Source organism: Oncorhynchus tshawytscha, linkage group LG09 (genome assembly GCF_018296145.1).
Source record: "Oncorhynchus tshawytscha isolate Ot180627B linkage group LG09, Otsh_v2.0, whole genome shotgun sequence".
NCBI classification, from domain to species: Eukaryota; Metazoa; Chordata; class Actinopteri; order Salmoniformes; family Salmonidae; genus Oncorhynchus; species Oncorhynchus tshawytscha.
This window is the reverse complement of record NC_056437.1, coordinates 9,735,475-9,747,134: the sequence shown is the minus strand read 5'-3', so window position 1 is coordinate 9,747,134 and position 11,660 is coordinate 9,735,475. Positions and strand designations below refer to the sequence as shown.

Sequence of the window (11,660 nt, the reverse complement as noted above, 5' to 3'; positions counted from 1 at the left end):
TTAAATAAATAAAAACATACCTTATTTACATAAGTATTCAGTTCTTTTGCTATGAGACTGGAAATTGAGTTCAGGTGCTTCCTGTTTCCATTGATCATCCTTGATGTTTCTACAACTTGTTTGGAGTCCACCTGTGGTAAATTCAATTGATAATTTGGAAAGGCACACACCTGTCTATATAAGGTCCCACAGTTGACAGTGCATGTCAGAGCAAAAAACAAGCCATGAGGTCGATGCAATTGTTCGTAGAGCTCTGAGGCAGGATTGTGTCGGCATCTGGGGAAGGGTACCAAAAAATGTCTACAGCATTGAAGGTCCCCATGAACACAGATTTCTCAATCATTCTTAAATGGAGGAAGTTTGAAACCACCAAGACTATTCATGGAGTTGGCTGCCTGGCCAAACTGAGCAATCGGGGGAGAAGGGCCTTGGTCAGGGAGGTGACCAAGAACCCGATGGTCACTCTGACAGAACTCCAGATTTCCTCTGTGGAGATGGGAGAACCTTCCAGAAGGACAACCATCTGTGCAGCACTCCACCAATCAGGCTTTTATGGTAGAGTGGCCAGACGGAAGCCACTCCTCAGTAAAAGGCACATGACAGCCCGCTTGGAGTTTGCCAAAAGGCACCTAAAGGACTCTGACCATGAGAAACAAGATTCTCTGGTCTGATGAAACCAAGATTGAATTATTTGGCCTGAATGCCAAGCGTCACATCTGGAGGAAACCTGGCACCATCCATACGATGATGCATGGTGGTGGCAGTATCATGCTGTGGGGATGTTTTTCAGCGGCAGGGACTGGGAGACTGGTCAGGACCGATGGAAAGATGAACAGAGCAAAGTACAGCGAGATCCTTGATGAAAACCTGCTCCAAAGCGCTCAGGAACTCAACGACCCTAAGCACACAGCCAAGACAACACAGGAGTGGCTTCGGGACAAGTCTCTGAATGTCTTTGAGTGGCCCAGCCAGAGCCCGGACTTGAACCTGATCAAACATCTCTGGAGAGACCTGAAAATAGATGTGCAGCGACGCTCCCCATCCAACCTGACAGAGCTTGAGAGGATCTGCAGAGAAGAATGGGATAAACTCCCCAAATACAGGTGTTCCAAGCTTGTAGCGTCATACCCAAGAAGAACCAAGGCTGTAATCACTGCCAAAGGTACTTCAACAAAGTACTGAGTAAATGGTCTGAATACTTATGTACATTTTTACATTAAACATTATTTTTTTAAACTGTTTTTGCTTTGTCATTATGGGGTATTGTGTGTAGATTGATGAGGGAAAAAACAATTGAATCAATTTTAGAATAAGGCTGTAATGTAACCAAATGTGGAAAAAGTCAATGGGTCTGAATAGTTTCTGAATGTACTCTGTTTTCTATGGGTTGTGGGTATGATTATTTACTATTCTACAATTTCTAGTCTGTTTCATTTGAGTGTGTCCATTATTTCGCCCCGGTATTAATATCACATTATCCTCTATAAATGTATCCTGAATAAATCAGACTGCTGTGAGAGATAACAAATGGTTTGATTCTCTTCTCCAGCTTCAACAGGCTGGACCTGCCTACCTACGAGTCGTTTGATGACCTCCGAGAGAGGCTGCTGATGGCTGTGGAGAACGCTCAGGGCTTTGAGGGCGTCGATTAAACTAACGTCAGCCATCTTGGTTGAATACCACTACAGAGACGACACACCACCACAAGACAGAACGTTTAAAAAAACCAAAACAACTAACTGCCATTCTACAGCTGCAGACCGTGGCCGTAACAGGGTCTACCTGCAAGCATGTTATATGCACAGGATCAACCACCGAGGTTACTCTGAGACTGTAGTGAATGTGACAGAGACAACGAGCCATGTCTGTCTTCTCCTATGTCAAGGTGCTGGGGAACATGGCCATTACAGTGCAGCCCATGCAAAACACTGCACCCCTGTCTGAAATCTGCAGTGCTGGAATCTCTGATGCTTTTCAATATGAATATCTCTCCTGTTGTATTTGACACCCACCATCCCTGTGACTCTGCTGTGCTGTGGAGTGCATAGCCTTAACCTGCTGGTTACTGCATTCTGTATGAAATGAATCAAATTACTACTCCTCTCTCCAAGTTAACATGCTGGATCCTGCATTGTGTGTATATATAATCACTGATCGATTGGAATCCTGCATTGATCAATCACTACTTAACTCCTCTCCAGGTTACCTTACTACTACAGCACCACACCACCAGATAACCTTAGGAATGCTAACCAATCACAGATTCACTAATGAGGATATAAGCCGTGTCGCTCTCACTGTTCGACTACTATGCCTGCCTGGTCCCACCTCTCTCCCTCTCTCTCTCCCCCCTCCCTCCCTTTCTCTCTCTCCCCCCTCCCTCCCTTTCTCTCTCTCTCTCTCTCCTCCCTCCCTTTCTCTCTCTCCCCCTCCCTTTCTCTCTCTCCCCCCCCTCCCTCCCTTTCTCTCTCTCCCCCCTCCCTCCCTTTCTCTCTCTCCCCCTCCCTCCCTTTCTCTCTCTCCCCCTCCCTCCCTTTCTCTCTCTCCCCCCTCCCTCCCTTTCTCTCTCTCCCCCCTCTCCCTCCCTTTCTCTCTCTCCCCCCTTTCTCTCTCTCCCCCCCTTTCTCTCTCTCCCCCCTCTCTCCTCTCCCTCCCTCCCTTTCTCTCCCCTCTCCCCTCCCTTTCTCTCTCTCCTCTCCTCTCTCCCTCCCTTTCTCTCTCCCTCCCTCCTTTCTCTCCCTCCTTTCTCTCTCCCTCCCTTTCTCTCTCCCCCTCTCTCTCTCCCCCTCTTTCTCTCACTCTCTCTCCCCCTCCTTTCTCTCCCTCTCTCTCTCTCCCTCTCTCTCTCCCCCTCCCTTTCTCTCACTCCCTCCCTCCCTTTCCTCTCTCTCCCCCTCCCTCCCTCCCCCTTCTCTCCCCCTCCCTCCCTTCTCTCGCTCCTCTCCCTCCCTCTCTCTCCCCCTCCCTCCCTCCCCTCTCTCCTCTCCCTCTCTCTCTCCCTCTCTCCCTCTCTCTCTCCCCCTCTCTCTCTCTCCCCTCCCTCTCTCTCTCCTCCCCCTCCCTCTCTCTCCCTCTCTCTCTCTCTCCCCATCCCTCTCTCCCTCCCTCTCTCTCTTCCCCCTCCCTCTCTCCCCTCTCTCTCTCCCCCCCTCCCTCCCTCTCCCCCTCCCTCTCTCCCTCCCCTCTCTCTCTCCCTCCCTCTCTCCCTCCCTCTCCCTCTCTCCCCCTCCCTCCCTCCCCCTCTCTCTCCCCCTCTCTCTCTCCCCCTCCCTCCCTCCCTCCCTCCCCCCTCCCTCTCTCCCTCCCTCTCTCTCTCTCCCCCTCCCTCCCTCCCTCCCTCCCTCTCTCTCTCCCCTCCCTCTCCCCTCCCTCCTCTCCTCCCTCCCTCCCTCTCTCCCTCCCTCTCTCTCTCCCCCCTCCCTCTCCCTCCCTCTCTCTCTCTCCCCCTCCCTCCCTCTCCCTCCCTCTCCTCTCCCCCTCCCTCCCTCTCTCCCTCCCTCTACCTGTCTGTAGAATAAGGTCTATCCACCAGAGAAAGGGACGGGGCTTTTTCCCACTACAAGGACTCGTTATTATTTTATTTTGCAAGCCAAGAAGGAACGGGATCATTTTTATTAGAATTTTAATATAGTTATTATTATCATTCTTATGGAAAAAACACTTCTGACTTATTTGTACCGATGATAAACGTTGTTTACTATTTTGACTGTGTATAAGAAGACTGTAAATCTGGCCATTGGAAACAATGATATTAGGGGGACTTAAATAATAACATGGTTATTGTAGTGCTATGAAAACAGCATGAAAATGTTATCTTGTGTTTGCTTATTCTCCTTGGTTTAAACTAAGATCCTTCTTGGGATAAAAAAGGAACCATTTTGTGAATTCAGAGGTTTTCCTCACAATGGTAATATCAATACTGTTATGCTTATTCTCCCCTGTTCATTATGCTGTAAATTCATTTATTGAAAAACATTTAGAAATTGTTTCATTATTATAAATACATGTTTAACATTTAATAATAGAAGTATTAATAATAAATAAGACATGAAGCTGAACTGTGAGAGGTGGCTGTGATGGCCACTAATAGAAGAGCAGCGAGTTCTTCCAATAGAACATGTCTGCTGTGTTCCAAATACCACCCTATTCCCTATAATAGTGCATTGCTTTTGACCAGAGCCCTATGGGTCCTGGTCAGTGAGCCCTATGGGTCCTGGTCAAAGAGCCCTATGGGTCCTGGTCAGTGAGCCCTATGGGTCCTGGTCAGAGAGCCCTATGGGTCCTGGTCAGAGAGCCCTATGGGTCCTGGTCAGAGAGCCCTATGGGTCCTGGTCAGTGAGCCCTATGGGTCCTGGTCAGTGAGCCCTATGGGTCCTGGTCAGAGAGCCCTATGGGTCCTGGTCAGAGAGAGAGCCCTATGGGCCCTGGTCCTGGGTCCTGGTCAGAGAGCCCTATGGGTCCTGGTCAGGAGCCCTATGGGTCCTGGTCAGAGAGCCCTATGGGTCCTGGTCAGAGAGCCCTATGGGTCCTGGTCAGAGAGCCCTATGGGTCCTGGTCAGAGAGCCCTATGGGTCCTGGTCAGTGAGCCCTATGGGTCCTGGTCAGAGAGCCCTATGGGCCCTGGTCAGAGAGCCCTATGGGTCCTGGTCAGAGAGCCCTATGGGCCCTGGTCAGAGAGCCCTATGGGAGAGCCCTGGGTCAGAGAGCCCTATGGGTCCTGGTCAGAGAGCCCTATGGGTCCTGGTCAGAGAGCCCTAGGGTCCTGGTCAGAGAGCCCTATGGGCCCTGGTCAGAGAGCACTATGGGTCCTGGTCAGAGAGCCCTATGGGTCCTGGTCAGAGAGCCCTATGGGTCCTGGTCAGAGAGCCCTATGGGTCCTGGTCAGAGAGCCCTATGGGTCCTGGTCAGAAGTAGTGCACTAAGTAACAGGGTACCATTTTTGATGCAGACTTGGTTTTGGCTTGTTTTGGTATAGTTTATTTTCTTATTTTTTAACACCACTAAACCTAAAGGGCACTTTATCCATCACACTAAGGTCATGATGCCTACCTGCCTGTTGTATGTCTTTAATCATTAACTTGAATGTGATTTATTTTTCATTGAGAAGAGCACCTGTTTTCCCCGGTGCAATATCTAAATTATGTCCCAAATGGCACCCTATTCCCAATGTAGTGCACTACTTTTGACCAGAGCTCTATGGGCCTTAGTCAAAAGTAGTGCGCACTATAAAGGGAATAGGGTGCCATTTGGGACTTATACCCAATAGTCCTGTAAATCTGCCTGCTGCTAATATAAAGTGACAGTCGTGAAGAATGGATCTTCACACTCGGTCCTCCTCTCTCTCTCTCTACTCTGTTATCTGTTCATCCCTCTCCCTCTATTCCTGCTCCACTAAGTGGTTCACTAGATTCCTCCCTCTCTCCTTATGTACTTGTTTTTTTTAGGGGTTGTTCTTTTTTTATTAATGGGAAAAAAATTAAAAGTTCACTTTTGTTAAATTCCACAACTCCACAACAAGCCCTTGCGGTTCATTATAACTTGAGTCAAATTAAAACTGAAACATGGAAACTCAGTGTTGTTGTTGTGAAATGGTTCTTGTTTTAACATCCAATGATACTTCTTAGAGCGTTCTGTTGACTTTGTGTACGTCGTTTTAGGTGAAAATGCAGCCAAAAAAGGCCTCAGAGTTTAACTGATAAACTACCCCTAATTTTCCCCTATTACTTAATGTCGTGTTTCGGATATTACATTTTGAGACAAAGTTCTCCCTTTAACAATTATGGTGGTTTTCTGTTCCATTTATTGATGCAATAGCAACCGTTTCCCAACATTCCACTGTTTAAGCAAACAGGTTTTTACTTTCAACCAAACCTCCCTTGACCAGAATAAAGTGGTCATGTCCTTGACTTTTCCAGGAAGAAGAGAGCAGCTATTGTGGACATTTCATTGTGAGTACTGGGCAGAAGTCTAGCTATATTGTGGACATTTCATTGTGAGTACTGGGCAGAAGCCTAGCTATATTGTGGACATTTCATTGTGAGTACTGGGCAGAAGTCTAGCTATATTGTGGACATTTCATTGTGAGTACTGGGCAGAAGCCTAGCTATATTGTGGACATTTCATTGTGAGTACTGGGCAGAAGTCTAGCTATATTGTGGACATTTCATTGTGAGTACTGGGCAGAAGTCTAGCTATATTGTGGACATTTCATTGTGAGTACTGGGCAGAAGTCTAGCTATATTGTGGACATTTCATTGTGAGTACTGGGCAGAAGTCTAGCTATATTGTGGACATTTCATTGTGAGTACTGGGCAGAAGTCTAGCTATATTGTGACATTTCATTGTGAGTACTGGACAGAAGTTTAGCTATATGGTGACATTTCATTGTGAGTACTGGGCAGAAGTCTTGCTATATTGTGGACATTTCATTGTGAGTACTGGGCAGAAGTCTAGCTATATTGTGGACATTTCATTGTGAGTACTGGGCAGAAGTCTAGCTATATTGTGGACATTTCATTGTGAGTACTGGGCAGAAGTCTAGCTATATTGTGGACATTTCATTGTGAGTACTGGGCAGAAGCCTAGCTATATTGTGGACATTTCATTGTGAGTACTGGACAGAAGTTTAGCTATATGGTGACATTTCATTGTGAGTACTGGGCAGAAGTCTTGCTATATTGTGACATTTCATTGTGAGTACTGGACAGAAGTTTAGCTATATGGTGACATTTCATTGTGAGTACTGGGCAGAAGTCTAGCTATATTGTGGACATTTCATTGTGAGTACTGGGCAGAAGTCTAGCTATATGGTGACATGTCATTGAGTGTCATATCATTCCGTAAAGAGAGAAATGCCTAGGCATACGTTACACAAAGCTGTTGATGATGCTACACGGCAGGTGTGTTTCGGTGAAGGAAACTCAGTTCATTCACACGGGCCGATCTAGGACTTTATGTGTTCCAAGGACGAGCAAATAAAATTGGCCTGTTTGTCCTGGCACGTTATCAATCCCCCTCGCTAGCTCTCTCTGTCTCTCACAAACAAACCAGGGGCCAGAAATCCTTCTAGCCACAGGGCTGATTTTATAAAACTAGAGAGGACACCTGGGTGTAAACTTCTGCACAATTGTACTGTCACCAACTGATAGTAATACTTTTTTTATTTTCAATGAAAGATATTTAGTAAGAGAAATACTGTGCGTGCCCAAGGTGTTGTCGTTTCAATCAGTGACCTATCAATGAGCCACAGGTCTCTTGATAAACTTGACCTCAGTTCGGACTTGATATTGTAACACAGAAAGATGCTCAGAGTAACATCAATTACATTTTGACATACACTACGTGAGAAATAGTATGTGGACACCTGCTCGGCCAACATCTCATAACAAAATCATGGGCGTTAATATGGAGTTGGTCCCCTCTTTGCAGCTGTAACAGCCTCCAGTCTTCTGGGAAGGCTTTCCACTAGATGTTGGAACATTGCTGTGGGGACTTGCTTCCATTCAGCCACGAGCGTTTGTGAGATCGGGCACTAATGTTGGGCAATTAGGTCTGGCTCACAGTCAGCATTCCAAATCATCCCAAAGTTGTTCGATGGGGTTGAGGTCAGGGCTCTGTGCAGGCCAGTCAAGTTCTTCCACACTGATCTCGACATACCATTTCTGTATTGACCTCGCTCTGTGCACGGGGGCATTGTCATGCTGAAACAGGAAAGGGCCTTCTCTAAACTGTTGCCACAAAGTTGGAAGCACAGAATCGTCTAGAATGTCGTTTGCTGTAGCGTTAAGATCTCCCTTCACTGGAACTAAAGGGCCTGACCCATGAAAAACAGACCCAGACAATTATTCCTCCTCCACCAAACTTTACAGTTGGCACAATGCATTCGGGCAGGTAGTGTTCTCCTGCCATCCGCCAAACCCAGATCCGTCCAGCCAGATGGTGAAGCATGATTCATCACTCCAGAGAACGCGTTTCCACTGCTCCAGAGTCCAATGGCGAGCTTTACACCACTCCAGCCGACGCTTGGCATTGCGCATGTTGATCTTAGGCTTGTGTGTGTCTGCTCGGCCTTGGAAACCCATTTCATGAAGCTCCCGACAAACAGTTATTGTGCTGACGTTGCTTCCAGAGGCAGTTTGGAACTCGGTGGTGAGTGTTGCAACCGAAGACGGGCAATTTTTATACACTAAAGCACCTACCACTTCATGGCTGAGCCGTTGTTGCTCCTAGACATTTCCACTTCACAATAACAGCACATAGAGTTGACTGGAGCAGCTCTAGCAGGGCAGAAATTTGATAAACTGACTTGTTGGAAAGGTGGCATCCTATGACGCTGCCACGTTGAAGTCACTGAGCTCTTCAGTGAGGTCATTTTACTGCCATTGTTTGTCTATAGAGATTACATGGCTGTGTGCACCTGCCCGCTATGGGTGTGGCTGAAATGACCGAATCCACTCATTTGAAAGGGTGTCCATATACTTTTGTATATAGTGTATCATGTACACAGTGTGCAGACTTTTCTTTGGGGAAAGCTTGTTATTGGAGATGTAAAAAGGTAAATAGTATAATTATTGTTCACAAGATCACATCAGTAAGAGTACCAACATACTGTATGTCCCAACAAATATTAATTCATTGTCAGATCTGTTATGACAGTTTGTTAACAACGGCTCAAGGTAAGATTTCGAGATTCTTATCTCCTATATGGCCCCAGGGGCCATGTCCAACTTTTCAAAGTGAAGCTGTCGACCATTTGAATTGGTCATACTGCAGGCTACAGTAGACTAGAGGATGGTGACAGGCAAGGGGACTTTGGTAAGACCTCAGAAGAACACTGCACCATGTAGACAGTGATATGTACAGTTCTGTCTGACTAAGATAACAACTGTCGTAGTCATATGGGGTTTCATGTTCTCTAGTTGGCACGAGGATCTTCATCACAGGTATTAGAACCTTTTAAAAAACACACACAAAGATGGAGGCCAATACATGCAATGAAGGGAAAGTGAAGTTGCTACCTTTACAGTTCCTATCGTTATGAATAACTATAAATTACAGTTACAAAGATATTGTGTATGATAGTCTTTATGAATAATAGCTGAATGTGAAATAGGTAGTGTAGACGCCTGCCTGTCTACCCTACCAGGTTAGTGCGTTGGTGCCCCCCTCCTCCACTATTTAGTCAGGGTCGATCGATACTTCCCTGCCGCTTATCACTGAGGGGAATTAACTGTTAGTCCATACAACCCCCTTCTGGCTACATAAAGGGAGGGGAAGGGAAAGCAACATTCCCAAATGCTGACTGTCTCTCTGTCTACACACCTGCGCCTCTCCACAGACCTGCGTCAACCCACCATGGACTGCTGCAAACCGGACTGGACTTGTAGGGCTACCTGGTCTTTACTGAAGAGCCTGGATGAGATGGTACAAAGAAGGAGACACATACTTTGTCTGAAATGGCACCACTTGAGCATACAGGGAAAATGGTGTCGTTTTGGATGCACTCAGAGAGCAGTCCTGTCCTGGGGCCTACAGAGAGGGAGTGGAACGGGGAGAGGGGCCAAGACGGTCCACCTACAAGTAGTCTCACGGTGAGTTACCGTAGGATATCAAGGAGCACGTCATCTAACACAAGACAACACCATCAAGGAGGGGGAATTGGTGTATTCCATACTAGAGCAGAAGAAGCATGTTGTACTAGACCGGACTGGACGAAACCGGACTAGACTGGATCGGACTGGACGAAACCGGACTAGACTGACTGCTCCATCTGACAAGCGGCAGGTTTATTCACATAGTTGAGTAGAGCCTTACTGCAAATGGATGAATGGTCACCGAAGCTCATAATGTGAGGAGAAATGAGCCTTTACACAGCAGACCTGTATATCCTACTGTAGTACACTTGTATACATCTGTATATCGTTATATACTACTTCCTGCTGTAACACAACTGAATATATCTTTACATCTTTATATACTATATCCTACTGTAGTACACTTGTATATACCTTTATATATTTATATAGTTCTTCCTGCTGTAACACAACTGAATATATCTTTATATACTATATCCTACTGTAGCACAACTGAATATTTCTAAATACTACCTCCTGCTGTAACACAAATGAATATATCTTTATATACTATATTCTACTGTAGTACACCTGTGCCTTCGGAAAGTATTCAGACCCCTTGACTTTTTCCACGTTTTGTCATGTTACAGCCTTATTCTAAAAAAAAACAACATTTTTTTTAAAGTAATCCTCAGCAATATACACACAATACCCCATAATGACAAAGCGTACACAGGTTTTTACATTTTTTTGCAAAATGTATTACAAATAAAGAACAGAAATACCTAATTTAAATAAATTGCACATCGATCGACACACACCTGTCTATATAAGGTCCCACAGATGACAGGAATTGTCCGTAGAGCTCCGAGACAGGATTGTGTCGAGGCACATATCTGTGGAAGGGTACCAAAAAATGCCTGCAGCATTGAAGGTCCACAATAATACAGTGGCCTCCATCATTCTTAAATGGAAGAAGTTTGGAACCACCAGACTCTTCATAGAGTCGGCCAGCCGGCCAAACTGAGCAATCGGGGGAGAAGGGCCTTGGTCAGGGAGTCTGTACTGTCTCACTAGTTATCAGTCTAAATTCATTTTAAGACTGAAACACTATTTGTAGGTGGTCATTTCTACATTGAAACACATCCAACAGCCTATGAAATTCACCAGGGACAAACGTACAATAGATGACTAATCTCTCTCTCCCCCACATCCCAGGTATTCCATTCCCTCCGTCTTTATCCTCCGAAGCTGTGGAGTGTGACAATGGTGTTTGTGTCCTCTGCTATCAAACGCCATTTTCACACTATTTAGCTACGGTGAGAAGAGAACAGCGTCACCGCGACCCCGTGCCCTGAGGTCAGTCAAACAGAGATAGTGGCGGGGAAGTAAGGGTCACACCTTACATGGCCATATATCCTGGTTGGTTAACTCAATGCGGTTTGGTTCTCTCTTCACACGCCTTGAATCTTGTTGTTGCTGGTTTGAGAGGGGATTGTTGTTGCATGTAATTCCTCCTACCCACCATGGGAAATAAGGTCATAAACTAAATGCAGAGAGCGTATAAAGTTTGTAGTTTGAGTAAAGTTTGGCTGGATGAGATTTTAATATGACTGGTTGTGATTGGTCACATCTGACTGTAAAATGTAAGTTTTAAAAGCAGATGTGTGATACAGTGGCAATACATGAAGCTTCAGATGCTTGCTGACCCATTTCCTTCTCTGCCTACACGTTATACTGTGTTACTAATGCACAGACATCTTTTAGAGACCCAGATACATGACCCATTGTGTTTTCATGTGATGCTGGAAGAAAATAGTATTGCGTCCTCTCTGTTGTCTATGTTGTCAATGAATCCAAATTAAAAACATGTCTCTACTTACATAATGTTGGTCTTTGGTGTCTAGTTTAATGGCAGTAGGACATGACCTTTCACACTTTGGAAGTTTAAATTCCAATAAAGTTTAGTGTTTCAGTGAGACTCACTAGGCAGAAAAACAACACTTCCTGGGACACAAAGAGGGAGCCTACAGTGTTAATGGGGCCGTTGGTTTTCAGACAATCAGTCACAGGAGGTTGGTGGGACCT

At 45.7% G+C, this 11,660-nt stretch overlaps 1 protein-coding gene and 1 long non-coding RNA gene across 12 annotated transcripts in view; both read left to right on the top strand.

The window, feature by feature from the left end:
* nedd4l (NEDD4 like E3 ubiquitin protein ligase) overlaps nucleotides 1-2,421 on the top strand; it is a 112,654-nt gene extending 110,233 nt beyond the window's left edge. For all 11 annotated transcript variants that reach the window (XM_042326486.1, XM_042326485.1, XM_042326484.1 and 8 more), the window contains one exon: nucleotides 1,550-2,421. In XM_042326486.1, coding sequence (XP_042182420.1) covers nucleotides 1,550-1,652 — 103 coding nt within the window. In that variant the 3' untranslated portion in view covers nucleotides 1,653-2,421. The remainder of the gene's footprint in view (nucleotides 1-1,549) is intronic.
* A 6,850-nt stretch (nucleotides 2,422-9,271) lies between these two features.
* Nucleotides 9,272-11,456, top strand: LOC112259296. Its single transcript, XR_002954812.1, has 2 exons — nucleotides 9,272-9,590; nucleotides 10,791-11,456. It is a non-coding gene; the product is annotated as an uncharacterized LOC112259296 (long non-coding RNA).
* The last annotated feature ends 204 nt before the right edge of the window (nucleotides 11,457-11,660 follow it).